The sequence below is a fragment of the Macaca nemestrina genome, chromosome 17 (genome assembly GCF_043159975.1).
Source record: "Macaca nemestrina isolate mMacNem1 chromosome 17, mMacNem.hap1, whole genome shotgun sequence".
Taxonomy (NCBI): Eukaryota; Metazoa; Chordata; class Mammalia; order Primates; family Cercopithecidae; genus Macaca; species Macaca nemestrina.
Window position 1 is genome coordinate 48,752,756 of NC_092141.1, and position 18,788 is coordinate 48,771,543.

General features: G+C 37.2%; 1 protein-coding gene across 2 annotated transcripts in view; it reads right to left on the reverse strand.

The window, feature by feature from the left end:
• Positions 1-18,788, reverse strand: part of LOC105476851 (BRCA1 interacting DNA helicase 1) — a 176,769-nt gene that overhangs the window by 145,102 nt on the left and 12,879 nt on the right. For both annotated transcript variants that reach the window (XM_011733115.3, XM_011733116.3), the window contains exons 5-6: positions 15,422-15,549; positions 13,082-13,201 (exon numbers count right to left, since the gene is read on the reverse strand). In XM_011733115.3, coding sequence (XP_011731417.2) covers positions 13,082-13,201; positions 15,422-15,549 — 248 coding nt within the window. The remainder of the gene's footprint in view (positions 1-13,081; positions 13,202-15,421; positions 15,550-18,788) is intronic.

Genomic DNA, 18,788 nt, shown 5'->3' on the forward strand with positions numbered 1-18,788 from the left:
AGAAACATAGATGGAGCTGGAGACCATTATCCTTAGCAAACTAATGCAGGAACAGAAAACCAAATACCACATGTTCTCACTTATAAGTAGGAGCTAAATCATGAGAACACATGGACACATAGAGGGGAACAACACACAATGGGGCTATCAGTGGGAGGAGGGAGAGGATCAGAAAAATAACTAATGGGTAGTAGGCTTAATACCTGGGTGACAAAATAATCTGTACAATAAACCCCTACCACACAAGTTTACCTATATAACACACCTGCACATGTATCCCTTAACTTTTTAAAATAAAAATTAAATTAAAAAAAAAATGGGGCCGGGAGTGGTGGCTCACGCCTGTAATCTCAGCACTTTGAAAGGCGAGGCAGGCGGATCACTTGAGACCAGGAGCTCAAGACCAGCCTGGCCAATATGGAGAAACCTGGTCTCTACTAAAAATACAAAAAATTAGCCAGGCATGGTGGCATGCACCTGTAATCCCAGCTATTCGGGAGGCTGAGGTGGGAGGACTGCTTGATCCTGGGAGGCAGAGGTTGCAGTGAGCTGAGATAGTGCCACTGCACTCCAGCCTGAGCGACAGAGTGAGGCCCTATTTCGATAAAGGGCAAAGGACTTGAATAGACATTTCTCCAAAGAAAATACACAAATGGCCAATAAGCAGAAGAAAAGATGCTCAACATCAGTAATCATTAGGGAAATGCAAATCAAAAACACAAGACACCATTTCATACCCACAAAAATGGCTATTCTTTTAAAAAGTACAACAAAACAGATAATGAGGTTGGCAAAGATCTGGAGAAATTGGAACCCTTGTGCATTGCTGATGGAACTTTAAAATGGCACAGCCACTGTGAAAAACAGCTTGGCAGTTCCTCAAAAAATTATATATAGAATTACCATATGGTCCAGAAATTCCACTCTAAGGTGTATACCCAAAGGAACTGAAAACAGGGACTCGAACAGATATGTACAACAATGTTCACAGCAGCATTATTCAAAATACCAAAAAGATGGAAACAATCCACATGTCCACTGGCAGATGAATGGACAAACGAAATGTGGTATATCCATATGATGGAATATTATTCAGCCATAAAAAGAAATAAAATTCTGACACATACTACATGGTAGATGAACCTTGAAAACATTATGCTAAGTTTTAAAAAAGCCAGACACAAAAGGACAAATATTGTATGATTCCACTTACATGAGGTACCTAGAGTAGTCAAATTCATAGAGACAGAAAGGAGAATGGCATTTTTCCAGGGACTGGACAATAGGGAAATACAGAGATATTGTTTCATGGGTATGGTGTTTCAGTTTGGAAAGATGATAAGGTTCTGGCACTGGATAACAGTATATGAATATGCATAATACCACCGAATTTACACTTAAAAACAGTTAAATGGTAAATTTTATGTTATATATATTTTACCGTTAAAAACATGAAGGTAAGAAAAAATCTGAAAAAAATCTTTGCAATGCAAATGTTAAATAAAGCTCTACAAGCTAATAGAAAAGTTACATAATATAGAAACTTGGACCTACACAATGAAGGGCACTAGAAGTGAAAAACTGGAGGGTTAAGGAAGAAATTATTTTCTTCATTTGTAAATATGTACATAGCTGATGATTTAAAGCAAAAATAACAAAACACTGTGAGGGCTATGATAAATGTAGAAGTAAAATATTTGACAAAAATGGCACAAAACATGGGAGAGTGGACATGGAAGTGTATTGGCAGAAGGTTCCTACACATTATTTGTGAGTTGAAATATTATTTGAAGGTACACTGTGGTAAGTTTAAGATGCAAAGTATGAAGCAACTCCCAAAAATAAAAATAAGAGGTATACTTAAGAAGACAACGGTGAAGGTAAAAGAGAATCCTAAAACATGTTTAATTAATTCAAAGAAGACAGAAAAGTGGAATAAAGAAAAGTTGGAATAAACAAAAAACAAATAGTAACCACAGTGATAATTATACTGAATGTAAATAGTGTAAGTGTTCCAATTAAAAAGAAGAGGTTGTCAGATTAGATAAATAAAGAAGACAATTATTTATAAGAAACCTATCTTAAATCTAAAGACACAAATAGGTTAAAAATAAAAGGATGAAAAATATATACTATGGAAATATTAATCCTAAGAAAGCTGGAGTGGCTATATCAATGTTAGCCAAAATGGATCTCAGAACAAAGATATTTCATAATGACAGATGGGTTAATACATCAAGAAGACATAATAATCTCAAGTGTGTATACAGCTAATAACAGAGCATGAAAACCCATGAAGCAAAAACTGGTAGAATTGAAAGAAAAGGCAAATCCCACAATTATAGGACCCTTATCGTATTCTCTAATTCAGTTATAAGTAGACCAAAAAAAAAAAAAAATCAGCAAGGATACAGATCTTAGCAAGATAATCAACAAACCTGACCTAACTGATTTTTATAAATGAATACCCATACTTTCCAAAAACTCACAGAGCATTTGCCAAGACAGATCATCAAATTTAAAAGAATTGAAATCATAGATTCTATTCTCTAACCACACAAAAATAAATTAGAACTCAATAAGAGAAAAAGATCTAGGAAAAAAACACCTAGTTAGTGTTTATCTAGACTTCTAAATAAATCTTGGGTCAGAGAAAAAAATCACAAGGGAAATCAGAAAAAAATGTAACTACATCAAAATGTGTGGGATACAGATAAAGAAGTGCTTAGAGGGAAATGTATAGCTTTCACTGGTGTTTTATTTAGAAAAAAAAAAAAGGTCCAAAATCAGTTATCAGCTATTTAAGTTTCAATCTTTTTTTCTTTTTTCTTTTTTTTTGAGATGGAGTTTCGCTCTTGTTGCCCAGGTTTGAGTGCAATGGCACGATCTCAGCTCACTGCAGGCTCCGCCTCCCAGGTTTAAGCAATTCTGCTGCCTGAGCCTCCCGAGTAGCTGGGATTACAGGTGCCCATGACCACGCCTGGCTAATTGTATTTTTAATAGAGACAGGGTTTTGCCATGTTGGCCAGCCTGGTCTCGAACTCCTGGCCTCAGGTGATATACCCGCCTCAGCCTCCCAAAGTGCTGGGATTACAGAGGTGAGCCACCATGCCTGGCCAAGTTTCAATCTTATGAAGCTAGCAGAAGAGCAAATTACATCCAAAGAAAGTAAAATAATGGCAATTAAAAAAAAAAAAAAAAAGCAGAAACCAATAAAATAGAAAATGGAAAAAACAGAAAGTCAACAAAAACTTTTTAAAAGATCAATAAAATGGATAAACCTCTACTACCTATTATAGATTGAGCAAAATGAATTCTAGATTGAGAAAAAAAAAAGGAGATAGACACAAATTATGAATATCAGACATGAAAGAGGGCATATCACTGCAAATCCTACAGACATTTAAAGAAATAAGAGAATATTTTGAACATTATGCCAATAAATTCAAAAACTTGAATGGACAAATTTATTGAAAGATACTAATTACTAAAACTGACTCAGAAACAGAAAATGTGAATAGTACTATATTCATTTTAAAAATTAAATTTAAAAGTAAAAATCTTCCCAAAAATAACATATAAGGGCAAGATGGCTTCCCTGGTGAATTCTATCAAAAATTTAAGGAAGAAGTAATACCAATACTTCCCAACTTATTTTATAAAGCCAACATTACCTTGATATCAAAGCCAGATAAAGACATTACAAAAAACTATAGACCAATATTCTTATGAACATAGATGCAAAGAATCCTTAACAAAATTTAGCAAATCAAACCTAACAACTGTAAAAAATGAGGCCTACACTATGACCAAGCAGGTTTTATTACACTAATTTACAGTCAGGCCAACATTAAAAAACTAATCAATGTAATTTACCATATCAACAGGATATGGGAGAAAAAACATATAATCCTACCAAGGAATGCAGTAAAATTTTAAATATAAAATCCAACATCTACTCATTATAAAAATGTTCAGCCAACTAGCGATAGAAGGAAACTTCTTTAGCCTGACAAAAAGGCATACACAGAACACCTAGCACGAATTTCATACGGAACAGTGAGGGACCAGAATGTTTTCCACCACAAGGTTGTGAACAAGGCAAGGGTATCCATTCTCATCACTCTAATTCAGCCTTGTACTGCATGAAAGGTAAACACCGTAAAGGAAGAAGTAAAATAGTATTTTCCACAGAATGAAACATACAACTTTGTGTACCTAGAATGTCCTGAAGAAACTTCAAAAGTATCAGCTAGAACCAATAAGTAATTTAGCAAGTCGCAGGTTACAGGGTAAACATACAAAAATGAATTCTATTTCTACAATAGTAACGAATAACTGGAAAATGAAATTATAAGTGGAATCATACCATATCTGTCCCTTTATGACTGGCTCATTTTATTTCATATAATGTCTTCAAGTTTCATCTATGTTGTAGTACATGTCAGAATTTCCTTCATTTTTAAGGCTCAATAATATTCCATTGTATGTATATACCACATTTTGTTTATTCGTTTATTTATCAGTGGACATTTTGGTTGTTTCCACCTTTTTGCTATTGTTAGTAACACTCCTATGAACATTGGTGTACAAGTATCTGAGTACTTGCTTTCAATTCTTTTGGATATTTGCCTAGAAATGTTATTTCTGGATCATATGGTAATTCTGCATTTAACTTTCAGAGGAATCAGAAACAAGATTTTTCAGTTGAACATACAGAAAGGAAGAAAATTAGAATGGGCCCTCTGGTACTGGAATGGAACTGGATGTATTGGTATAAACACTCATAATTTTCAGTGTACAGACAGATACAGAAAAAATATATAAATGTATATGTCTATGAGTCTGGGTTTGTGTATGTATTGTGTATATTCTCTAGCTGTCTGCTGAAAAGGCCTGGAGCAGCAACTCCAAAAGCAATGAGCAAAGCTAACTCCCAGAATACAGCGTTTAAATGTTATTTTTCACTAAATGGAACCAGGGTTCCTTGGAGAAATGGCTGAATCCAAGACTAGGGCAGGGAAAATATAAGGTGAGCCTGGAACACTATCTTGCGCCAAAAAATAAGGAAGTGTTCCAAGAATGATTGATATATGTCAGAAAGACACAATCAACTTAACTGGCTTCCCATTTGAGTACCAAAACAAATCTTATAATAATTATAACCCACTGAATAAAATGGAAAATCATAAGTCCATAAAGATATAAATGAGTAAATTGAATGTTTTATAAGGACATGTCATTTATATAATTTCAGAGTTCTTCCCCATAAAGTCCTCTTTTATAAAGGCAAAAAGATAACTATAAAGTTATATTTTTTACCTAGCAGATATCATATTAATCAAGTTATCAATCATTAATAATGAGAGAAAATGAAACTGTGTGCCACCTCATAAGATGCAATGAGCAGAAGGCATCACTTCTGTCAGATTCCTGCTGAAGATAAATAACCTCAGTCTTATGAGGAGAAAACCCAAATTAAGAGACATTCTAGCTAAGCTGTAATATTCTGAAGTGTCAAAATCATGACAGTAAAGGAAAGACTGAGGAAGTGTTCCAGACTGAAGAATTTACTAAAGTGATAACTAAATGCAATGCATGGTTCTAACTGGATTCTTTTGCTTTTATAAAAGCATTATTAAGACAACTGCTAAAATTTAAACCGGTTCTGAGTATTAGATGGCAACACTGAATCAATTTTTTAACCTCCTGATTCTTATTGGTTATATTGTGATTATGTATAAGAATGCCTTTGCTTATAAGACATAGACACTAAAGTATTTCAGGGTGAGGGAACATCAGGGCAACAACATACTCTCAAACGGCTCAATAAAAAAAGATGTTTGTATTGTACTTCCAATTTCTCTATAATGTTGTGACAGTCAAACCTTTAAAAAGCTAAAATAACCAAAAGATAAATTTACTGGGCAGACAGTTGGTCAATTAACGAAGTAGTTTTCAAAGGTAAAGTTATCTTTCCACACCCAGTATCCATGAATGAAAACGTTCTACATGACAATTGTAGATACTATTACCACTGAATAGCTACACTCATGTCGACTGGGTTGCTATACGTATTTATTTCATTAATGTATCTACACATCAAGAAAACTTAGAGGAATGGCTGAATTTTGTCAACTTTCTCTGAAATATTCACCAAGTTCACTCAATATGATAAGGAAGATTTGAAATTTTTGAGCATTAAACATTTCCACCATAGAGAACACTACTGTTTTCTCCAAGCTCTCAAAAAATTATAATTATTGGACCCGGCGCAGTGGCTCACTCCTGTAATCCCAGCACTTTGGGAGGCTGAGGCGGGCGGATCATTTGAGGTCAGGAGTTTGAAACACGCCTGGCCAACAAGGCGAAACCCCGTCTCTACTAAAAATAAAAAGAAATTAGACAGGCATGGTGGCAGGCACCTGTAATCCCAGCTACTCGAGAGGCTGAGGCAGGAGAATTGCTTGAACCCAGGAGGTGGAGGTTGCAGTGAGCCAAGATTGCACCACTACACTCCAGCCTGGGTAACAGAGCAAGACTCCACCTCAAAAAAAAAAAAAAAAAAGCCATAATTATTGGAGCTGAAGGAAACACTCAAGCAATTAGTCATCCATTCTATCATCCTACCCCTAGGTAAATTTGCAGACAAGGCAAGAGATTCACACTAACTCCACTAACCTCTGGCCTAACTTAACCAAGATTAAGAGTATTGAGGCCGGGCGCGGTGGCTCAAGCCTGTAATCCCAGCACTTTGGGAGGCCGAGACGGGCGGATCACGAGGTCAGGAAATCGAGACCATCCTGGCTAACCCGGTGAAACCCCGTCTCTAGTAAAAAATACAAAAAAATAGCCGGGCGAGGTGGCGGGTGCCTGTAGTCCCAGCTACTCGGGAGGCTGAGGCAGGAGAATGGCGTAAACCCGGGAGGCGGAGCTTGCAGTGAGCCGAGATCCGGCCACTGCACTCCAGTCTCGGCGACAGAGCAAGACTCCGTCTCAAAAAAAAAAAAAAAAAAAAAAAAGAGTATTGAACAGGGGTTGGCAAACTTTTTCTCTAAAAGGTCAGAGATTTTCCTGCTGGCTGAACATAAAAAGAAAGAAAAGAAAAATAAATAAATAGAGGGACAGAGAGTAAATATTTTAGGTTTTGTGAGCCATATGGTCTCTATCACAACTACTCAACTTTACTATTATAACACAAAAGTTCCACAGACAATATGTATAAACAAATGTAAAATGCGTTCAAAAAAACTTTATTTATAAAAACAGCAGCAGGCTGTATTCCGCCCATAGGTCATAGTTTGCCAACCACTGGCAGAGGAAAAAAGATTACAACAAAAAAGTATCCAACAAAATAGACCTGCTAAATTTTACTATGACTGTGATATATCAGGTGAAAAATAAAAGCTATACACTACAATCTTAATTTTGTGTGTGGGGAGTATACATGTAATATATGTGTAATATATGTAATATATACTACATAACAAATATATGTAATATATACTACAGTATCAACCCCTTTACAGGGGTTGAGCCCTGTACAACACCTGATTATAGGAGTGAGCCACTGCACTCAGCCCAATAATTACGATTTTTTTGCCAGCTTGTAGAAAACATAGCAGTGTTCTCTATGGTGGAAATGTTTACTACATAACAAATATATATATACTTGTAATATATATACTACATAACATATATACTACTATGTAACAAATATGGCAACATATACTACATAACAAAAATGGCAACAAATTCTACTTATCTTTGTATATAAGCCCTCTTTCAAGGTTACTTTGTAGCTCTTTCCACCAAGATGTGAGCTTTACCACTTGAGTCTGGATTTGGTCATGTGATTTGCTTTTGGTGACTGGAACATTAGCAAACCTGACACAAACAGAGACTCAAAAGGCATTTGCACACTGGGGCTTGTTCTCTTGCTGCTCTTGGAACCCTGAGGCCACCACATACATAAACCAGAATTAGCCTGCTAGATGATGAGACAGACCCACCTCATGGTCCCAGCTGACTACCAGTCAACTCCCTGAAGCAGGGCGGCCTTGCTGACTTAACAGCTGACCTGCAGTTGACCACAGACGCATGAGTAGGCCACCTGAGATCAGCAGAAGAAATGCCCAGCTGAGCCCAGCCTAAATTGCTGACCCCCACAACAGTAAGCTAAATAAATGGTTGGTTTGTTACAGCAATAGATAACATTGCATGTGTATGTGCACGCACGTGTGTGCACTTAAGAATAGACAGCAGGCAAAATATCGGGTTGATACTGAGGAGACAGTTTAATTCAGGATTAATGTTAATAATTTAAGTACACATTTTGGTGGTTCTAAAATTTTCTTAGATGATGCTTTTATATTCAGAAAAAAAGTTATTTAGAAATATAAAATTTAGTTCAATATAAAAGAGTATTTTTCATTATTTCCGGTGAATATTGAGTCTAAAAATATGGACATCTTGACTTGATGTCTTTAAATGGATAGATTTTAAGTTCTAACAGAGAGTTTGGAGATAAATAGTTATAGGTACATAGAAAACTAACCAAAGGACAAGACAACTACTAGCACCAAAAAAAAAAAAAAATATACTGGTTTGGGGAAAGAACTGTAATCAGTTTTAAATATTTACAGAATTACAATAATACAAATGCCAAATGCTGGGAGGCTAAAGGGGAGAAGTAATGAGAAAGGAGAAAAGGATAGGAGGAAGACAACAGAAAGTATCTAACACTGAAAACTCAAGAGAAAAGCAAAATATGCATGCTACTTCAGAAACTATCAGAATAAAAAGGAAAAATGATTGAAAATTATTTACTTCAGATAGTGGGAATTGGTGAAGAATAGAATTAGGGCAGGGGTCTACTGCTTTTCTGTTTGAAGCCAAGTGGAATTCTTTGACATATTTTTTCACACACACTGTGAAAAAAAATAAAAATTTAAAGAGGAAAAAAAAAGTCCAGGAACCAATCCAAGTACATATAACAATCTAGTACATGATAATAGCAAAACTTCAAAACAGGAAAAATTATTAAGTGACACTGGGACAACTGATCAACTATTTGGGAAAATATGCAATTAGAGCCTGACCTCATACATGCATGAAAATAAATCCCATAAACAAGAGAGTTAAATGCACAAACAAAACTATAAAAGAACTATTAAAAATATCCTTATAAATTTATAGAAAAGGATCTAGAAAGATCCTCATGAAAGTGTTCATGGTGTTTGCTTCTGGGAAGCAGAAAGGGGGATGGGATTAATATAAGGGAGAACATTTTAATTTTTATTCTCTATTGGTTTTTATAATGTTAAAGGTTTTTCAAAAAATGTTATTACTCTTTTTTTTTTTTTTTTTGAGACAGGGTTTTGCTCTGTCACCCAAGCTGGAATGCAGTGGCATGATCACAGGTCACTGTAACCTCCACCTCCCGGGTTCAAGCAATCCTCCTGCCTCAGCCTACTGAGTAGCTGGGACCACAGTCATGAGCCACCACACCCAGTTAATTTTGTTTATTTTTTGTAGAGACAGGGTCTCGCTATGTTGCCCAGGCTGAACTCAAACTCCTGGGCTCAAGTGATCAGCCTACCTCAGCCTCCCCAAGTGCTGGGATTACAGGCATAAGCCACCATGATTGGCCAAAAACAATTTTTAAATCTGCATTAAGTCACCTGTATTTAACAATACTGTCATAACCTCTTAGGTATAAGGATCTGAGTAAAAATTGTGAGCCACAAGAAATAGCGGTGAATCATGCATCTACTTAACTATGGCCATTTCTTTCATTCATTTATTCAACAAATAATACGAGTAGTTACTAAGTGCAGGCTCTGTGCCAGATGCTGGTTATAAAAAATTGAAAAAAAGAGACATTGCACTTGTCCTTATAGTCAGTCTGGTAATGAGGCAAACAAAACGGTTAAACCTACAAATAAATAAATAATTATAAATTTCAGTAAGCATTGTAAAGAAAAAAGACAGGGCCTTGAGACACTAGAAGAGGGATGAATCTTGAATAAATTACCTACACGGTAATGCATATAACATGACCTGTAACAGTATAAAAATGAACTGTCATCAAAAAGTCATCTGGCAGAGTTTATTCAGAGACAGAATAGTGAGGTGGTTTAGAGGACCAATTCCAGAGTCAGACTGCTTGGGTTTTAATCCAGCTTCTACTCACCAGGTTTGTGACATGAACAAGTTATTTAAATACTCTGTGCCTCAGTTTCCTCAGGTATAATTGGGGAAAATATTAATACCTTCCTGATAGGGTTGTTATAAAGACTGAGTTAAATTCTTTTATTCTGAAAACTGTCAAACCCAAAGAAAAGTTAAAAGAACATGACAATAAGCATCAACTCACATGAACCTATATTTGCCAGGTGAATTAATATTTCTAAAGTGCTTAGAAGAGTGTCTGGCATATAACACAGTAAGCATCAGTATTACCATACATATGCAGTTGTGTTAAATAGCTATTTTAAATAAAAGTAAATTAAAAGAGTCAATTAAAAGAAAGAAGGGTAGGAAGGAAGAAAAAATGGGGTATGGGAGGAAGAAAAAGGAAAAACAAAACAGCCTAAGGATCACCCCAGTGTTAACACTTTGTAAGAAGGTCAACAGCGCACTCTGCTGGACCCAAGTGTCTTCCACACACCAGGCCCAAGTTATGAATTAAAATAATATGCTACTGCTACATTAAATCAAATATAATTACTTTAATTAAAGTACATAAAGAATGTTAGCACTTATTTATGAATAAATAAAAAGCAGGTATAAGCATAAGAATGTATCTGAAGACAACCCTATCTATTGTGAGGGTTTACTAAAAAAATGAACAGAATATAAATAAATCTAGAGAAAATTATTAGGAATGATAGAACAAAATAATATCAAAATGTTAACATACTATTCTAAAAAACAATGTTTTTCTTAACTATATTTTGACCACGTGGAGGCAGATGCCTCACTAGATCTTTGACATATGAATTGTCAGATTAAGAAAATGAATCTAAACTGTAAGGAAAGGGATCAAGCAGTGGACACTAGAAAGTTAATCATATAAGAAAAGGTACTGACACTATTTTCCGACTTGAAAAGAAAGTCAGGAGACTAGAAATGATAGAAAAATAAAGAGACAACTGTCTAATTTTCCAATCCACTGGGTGGAAACTAAATTATTTTCATAAAAACTAAAAAAATTTGAAGAACCTAAAAAGTTTAATGTCAAATTCAGGGGAAAACAGAAATCATCAAACTAATTTATCATTTAATTTATAGAAGAAGATATGTCAAAAGTAATGCAACTGCGGATTTGAAAAACATGAGGACTCTAAGACACCTTTGCAGGGATAAGAGAACTAAACTATTAATTTATGAATTCAAATAAATATTTTTATTTAAAAACAATACTGTACTCCCTAGTATCATATAATAAAAAGCAAGACAGGAAAAGCGTCCTTAGAATTTAAAGGTGCTAGAATTCAATTAGGTATAAAGTATCTCCTGACCTTGTGATCTGCCCGCCTTGGCCTCCCAAAGTGCTGGGATTACAGTTGTGAGCCACCGTCCTGGCTAACACGGTGAAACCCCGTCTCTACTAAAAATACAAAAAATTAGCCGGACGTGGTGGCAGGCGCCTGTAGTCCCAGCTACTCCGGAGGCTGAGGCAGGAGAATGGCGTGAACCTGGGAGGCGGAGCTTGCAGTGAGCCGAGACCCGCCACTGCACTCCAGCCTGGGGGACAGAGCGAGACTCCGTCTCAAAAAAAAAAAAAAAAAAAAAAAAAAGATATAAGGTATCATTAAATCCAGTCCCACATTCTTTTTCCTTCCATATAAAGGAACTGGTTTTGACAAAAAAGTTACTTACCCAAGTCTCTCAATTTACCATAAAATATATATATATATAAAGGTTGGGCCGGGCGCGGTGGCTCAAGCCTGTAATCCCAGCACTTTGGGAGGCCGAGACCGGTGGATCACGAGGTCAGGAGATCGAGACCATCCTGGCTAACATGGTGAAACCCCGTCTCTACTAAAAAAAAAATACAAAAAACTAGCCGGGCGAGGTGGCGGGAGCCTGTTGTCCCAGCTACTCGGGAGGCTGAGGCAGGAGAATGCCGTAAACCCGGGAGGCGGAGCTTGCAGTGAGCTGAGATCTGGCCACTGCACTCCAGCCTGGGCGACAGAGCGAGACTCCGTCTCAAAAAAATAAATAAATAAAATAAAAAAATAAAAAAAAAAAGGTTGGAGCCAAAACCTTGATCTCTGCTAAGGCACCAACAGTTTTACCCATTCTTGCTTTTGCACCACCAGTACAAATGTCAAGACAATCTAAAAGGCAATAACATTTTTTCCTTTTTTTTTTTTTTTTTTGAGATGGGGTCTCACTCTGTCATCCAGGCTGGAGTGCAGTGGTGCAAGCTTGGCTCAGTGCAACCTTTGCCTCCTGGGCTCAAGCCATCCTCCCACCTCAGCCTCCCCAGTACCTGGGACTATAAGTGCGCACCCCAACACCTGGCTAATTTTTGTACTTTTTATAGAATCAGGGTTTCGCCATGTTGCCCAGGCTGGTCTCAAACTCGTGAACTCAAGTGATCCACCCACCTTGGCCTCCCAAAGCGCTGGGATTACAGGCGTGAGCCACCACACCTGGCCTACAACATCTTAATATTATTACAAAAATAATTTTCACCTCACAGACCACCCCCTAAAAAAATTTCAATATCTGGAACTTCCTGGACTCCTCCTTAAGAACTGTTGCCCTAAGGATCCTGAAAGAACTTTAAGGAGTTGGAGAGTTTACAAACATTAAAATACAGAACAGAAAAAATGACTTTCAGATCTCTCTCTAGTCTAATTCTCTTATTTTATAAATGAGGAACTGAGGCATAGATGAATAGACTTTGCCATCCCACACATTAGTAACAGATGTGACAGCATTGAGGACTTCTGAGTTGGTTTCTACTGTCCTTTGTATTATACTATTCTTCCTCTTTTGTCAAAAATTGATTTAGAAAATTCCATATTTTCCTTCTTTAAAACTAAACAATGGCATTAATACATACTTTCCGTGGAGAAAAGGAGTTTATCTTTCCCGATGGGGAGTTGAGTTTTACAGTCTTTCCTGAATCAACTTTTGCATCCAAATTGTGTACTTCCGTTCCAAAGCAATGACGTTTTCTAATCTGTAAACACAGAACCAAAATGAAGTTTAAGGTAAACTAGAAGTTTAACTGGCTAGTTGTTCTTAAAGGCCAAAACAGCTCTATGTATTTTTTTTCTGCATCCAAAAAAAGACTATTTCTAACCGGCAATAATAAAACAAATTTTAAAAATGCAAATAAGCACCTAATTACAACACTTAAATGAAATAGAACATAGTAATGACTCATGAATCTTAGCCAAACTATCTTTAATTAGTGATGTATCAAAATTAGAGTATTGTAAAATGAACTTCTCATAAAACAGTCCCATCATATGGACATCAAATATAGTATTATTGCAAAGTCCAATCACATATCTGATTGGAAAATAAATCAAAATTTAAGCATAATTCATACTGAAAAGAACTCAGAATAAAACTTTTAATGTAAATAGTCATGATTTCCTACAGGATGGAATAAATTACTCGATTACTATTATTACTGTTACTTCCTAGGTATTTGATAAACCAAGTTGTCTTTGACTAAATTTCTTTTATAAATATCACTAAGTTTTCTTTCCAAACTGTATCCATGCTTTTTCCTACTTGTGAAAGATCTATTCACTAATGTTATAACTGGGGAGAAAAGCATTTCTATTGGTAATCTCATTCCTGCCAAAAATGAAATGAGAACCAATGAAGTGAGGGAATAAATGTTTTATGTTGAGCCCTACCTGAGGACATGCAACTCTATATACACATTTTGTCGGGGGGAAATCTCTATAGGTTCACACCTCATTTGCCATTGGTACTTTGATAAAAATAAACTAGTTCATTCATTTCTAAAAACAAGGCTGAATTATAGAAATTTATGAAGATTGTGAGTTGAACAGTTAAACTACATAAGAATGCAAGAACCTCGAGTATACTCAATTAAAAGTACCCAGTTACTTACCTACAAATAACATCCTAATTAATAATTTTTTTTATTTTATGTTTTTATTTATTTATTTTTTAGAGACAGGGTCTTGCTCTGTCACCGAGGTTGAAGCATAATTGCATGATCTTAGCTCACGACAGCCTTGAACTCCTCGGCTTGAGCAATCCTCCCTCCCAAGTAGCTGGGACTACAGGCTCATGCCACCACACCCGGCTCTTTTTTTAAATTTTTTTTGTGGAGAAGGGAGTCTTGCTATGTCACCCAGGCTAGTCTCAAACTGCTGGACTCAAGAGATCCTCCCGCCTCAGCCTCCCAAAGTGCTAGGATTACAGTCGTGAGCCACTACATTCAGCCTAATAATTATCTTTTTTATTTGTAACTAAATCTATTAAAATCCCAGCCTTCCTATCTCACTGCCATGAAATCTGAGAAAATACTGTGTTCATCTGCATCCAAATTTCATTTAAAATATCTGGTAATTTGGCCGGGCGTGGTGGCTCATGCCTGTAATCCCAGCACTTTGGGAGGCCGAGGTGGGTGGATCACAAGGTCAGGAGTTTGAGACCAGCCTGATCAACATGGTGAAACCCCGTCTCTACTAAAAATACAAAAATTAGCTGGGCCTGGTGGTGCACGCCTGTAATCCCAGCTACTCAGGAGGCTGAGGCAGGAGAATTGCTTGAATCTGGGAGGTGGAGTTGCAGTGAGCCGAGATTGGGCCACTGTACAACAGAGCGAGAGCAACAGAGCAACAGAATTGGGCCTGAGCAACAGAGCGAGACTCCGTCTCAAAGAAAAAAATAAAATAAAATATATATATATGGTAATTCAAGCCTTTTAGTAATTTTTAGAAATATGCATATTTTATCATGTATCAATCTTAAAATTTCAGTAAGAATACATCTTGCCATTACATTAAAACTATCAATTCCAAAACATCCATAACATTAATAATCATATCAAAGGTATTTTAGCCAAAAGAAAATCCTATTTTAAGATAAAAACAATAGAGGAGTTAAAAAGTGCAAAGTACTACATCACTAAGATATGCCTTAAGTAAATATTTTACTATCAAATTCCTCATATATAAGAAACACCATGCAGTTTCACTTGAGTGACATGTTACTGTGAATAATCTGCTATAATAACAAACTCCTTTGTGACAAGTAACTCTACAAAACGAAATCACAACAAATTACCATTTAATTTATGGCTGTCACATGACCCAACTAATCTCTACAAGTGTATTAAAAACTTGATACTTGACTACCATGTTCAGCTGTAACTAACTGGATTATTTCACTGCCAAAAAACTCTGTTTACCTGCTGTGTAGTTTCTAAGGGTCGAATTCTTTTCTTCTCTACTTGAAAATCATCATTTTCATCTCTGTATCTGGATGCCTGCTTCTTAGCAGATAACTTTGCAGCCAGAGTGGTTTTTTCAGGGGAGTCTTATATAAGAAGTAATAAAAAAAAATAGCGTAAGTAACTTACACGTAGGCAGTTTTTCTAGAAGAAAACTGGAACCAGGATGTAAGGTTTATTTCTAGAAATTTCATACCATAATCTAAAACATGAAACTTAAATATGTTTAAAAAGCACTTCTCTACTATTCAGTTTACTTTATCAAAGATCTTGAGAAACATGCTTTCAATAGGAAAAGTCCAATTTGATTTTTTAAATAGCTTTATGTACTTGTAGACTACTCCCAATAACATGATTTAAAATGTGTAACTGCAAGGATCTCTGAAGAAAATATATTTCATGTCTGTAAAAATCTTTCTTTACAGTATCAACGTATCTTTTCTCTTAAGTTTCTCCACGTTCTTTAGACCAAAAACATTGATTATAGAATCAAGCTCATATAATCTGTCTTTTAATCTCATAATCCTGAAAGCTCCTTCTCAAGGTCATCAAGGACCTTTTAATCACCAAATAACATTAATTATCCCAATCTTACAAATGTGAACACTAGGTTTTTAAAAGTCCAGTAGCTTGCCCAGTATCATATGGTTATTAAATGGTAGAGCTTGGATGTGACTGAATCCTGCTGTGTGACTCCAACATCCATATATGTAACCTGTTAGGCATACAGCCAAACACTGTCTTCTTGGAACATAGCAAACACATTTTCTTCTTCCTTAATGTCTGTAACACTGTTCTTAACTATTCTCATACATTAGTTTCTCCCTTTTCCTAAATATAAATATTCTTAAAGGTAACTTCCTTCCTCTTTGCTTCTCTCTAAACATTCTCTCCACTCCCATGGCTTGAATTAATTTAGCAATCTTTTTTTTTTTTTTTTTTGAGATGGAGTTTCCCTCTTGTTGCCCAGGCTGAAGTGCAATGGTGTGATCTCAGCTCACCACAATCTCCACCTCCCGGATTCAAGCAATTCTCCTGCCTCAGCCTCCTGAGTAGCGGGGATTATAGGCATGTGCCACCACACCCAGCTAATTTTGTGTTTTTAGTAGAGACGGGGTTTCTCCATGTTGGTCAGGCTAGTCTCGAACTCCTGACCTCAGGTGATCCACCCACCTCAGCCTCCCAAAGTGTTGGGATTACAGGCGTGAGCCACCGCACCCAGCCAACAATCATTTATTACATTGAGTCTATCCCACGGCCAGACACCATGGAAAAAACAATGAAAGAGAGAATCCTTGGCCCTAAAGGATTTACAGCAGAGAAAGACCTACATGAGCAGGTCCAATACTGTTTTCAAAAAACAAGTTTAAGGCTGGCCCCACTGGCTCACGCCTTTAATTCCAGCACTTTGGAAGGTCAAGGCAAGAGGATCACTTGAGCCCAGGAGTGACCTGCCTGGGCAACGTGGCGAAATCCCATCTCTATTAAAAATACGAAAATTAGCTGTGCAAGGTGGTGCAGGCCTATAATCCCAGCTCCTCAGGAAGTTGAGGCATGAGAATCCCTCGAACCTGGGAGGCAGAGGTTGCAATGAGCTGAGATCGCGCCACGGCACCCCAGCCTGGGTGACAGAACAAGACTCTGTCTCCAAAAAAAAAAAAAAAAAGAAAGCTTGAGATTACATAAACTTGGAAATGAACCTATGCCACACAGCACTGATTTTCAAGCTTTTTCTAAAGTGTAGGACTATTTTCTTTTTAAAGAAATGTTGCAGCTGGGCGCAGTGGCTCACACCTGTAATCCCAGCACTTTGGGAGGCCGAGGCAGGTGGATCACCTGAGGCCAGGAGTTTGAGACCAGCCTGGCCAACGTGACGAAAGCCCGTCTCTATTAAAAATACAAAAATTAGCCGGGCGCAGTGGCTCAAGCCTGTAATCCCAGCACTTTGGGAGGCCGAGGCGGGTGGATCACGAGGTCAGGAGATCGAGACCATCCTGGCTAACATGGTGAAACCCCGTCTCTACTAAAAATACAAAAAACTAGCCGGGCGTGGTGGCGGGCGCCTGTAGTCCCAGCTACTCGGAGGCTGAGGCGGGAGAATGGCGTGAACCCGGGAGGTGGAGCTTGCAGTGAGCTTGCAGTGTCGCGCCACTGCACTCCAGCCTGGGCGACAGAGCGAGACTCCGTCTCAAAAAAAAAAAAAAAAAAAAAAAAAATACAAAAATTAGCTGGGCATGGTGGCGCACGCCTGTAATCCCAGCTACTTGGGAGGGTGAGGCAGGAGAATCACTTGAATCTGGGAGGCAGAGGCTGCAGTGAGCCAAGATAGTGCCACTGCACTCCAGCCTAGGTAACAGAAAGAGACTCCATCTCAAAAAAGAAAAAAAAAAAGAAATGTTGCTTAAAATTTCCAAAATAGGGATGAAAGACCTAGAACTTCCCTGATCCACTTTCCCCCTTCCCTTACGAGTCATGTTTCTTTCTTTATAAGGTTCTTAGAAACACAGTTTGAAAACCACTATACTCTAAAAATCCTCATAGTTTTGCCTTTCAGAAGTAGGTCTTTAATGTACCTAGAATGGATTTTTGTATATGGTATAAAGTAGGGCTCCAATTTCAATTTTTTCCATATGGACATCTAATGGGCCCAGCACCACCCAAGTTCTTCCTTTCCCCTACAAGCTATAGAGGCACTTCTATAAAAATATCAAGTTTCTGGATACATGTGGGACTGAATTAGGGTTCTCTATATTTTTATATGGATCTATCACTGTGCTAACCTCAGTCTGTCTTAATTACTCTATATTTACATACAATAAATCAGTATATTTGGCGGATCAAATCTCTCGCCTTCACCTGCTTTTTCAAAACTGTCCTGGCTATATTTAATCCTTTGCATTTCCACATATATTTTAAATAAGACAGGTAATTTTGAGCTCCACATGTCCAGGCAACCAGTAAAATAACCACAAAATAAACCTAGATCAGTGATTCTTAACCGGGCCAATTTTAACACCACCACTTCTCATCCTAAGCACACCGGGCAATGTCTAGAGACATTTTTGGTTGTCACAAAAAGAGCGGAGGTGGAAACACTACTGGCATCCAGTGCATAAAGGCCAGGGGTATTGCTACACATCTCACAAAGGAGAGCTCCTACAACAAAGAGTTATCCCACTCAAAATGTTAGTAGTGCCACCGTGGAGAAACCCTGTCCCAAATAAATAAGGGGCAAACTGACATGGGCCCATCAAGAGGGCCGGGAACGTCCACCCAAAATGATCATTTAGTTTTAGAAAACTGAACTGCCATGTGCCAAATAAGG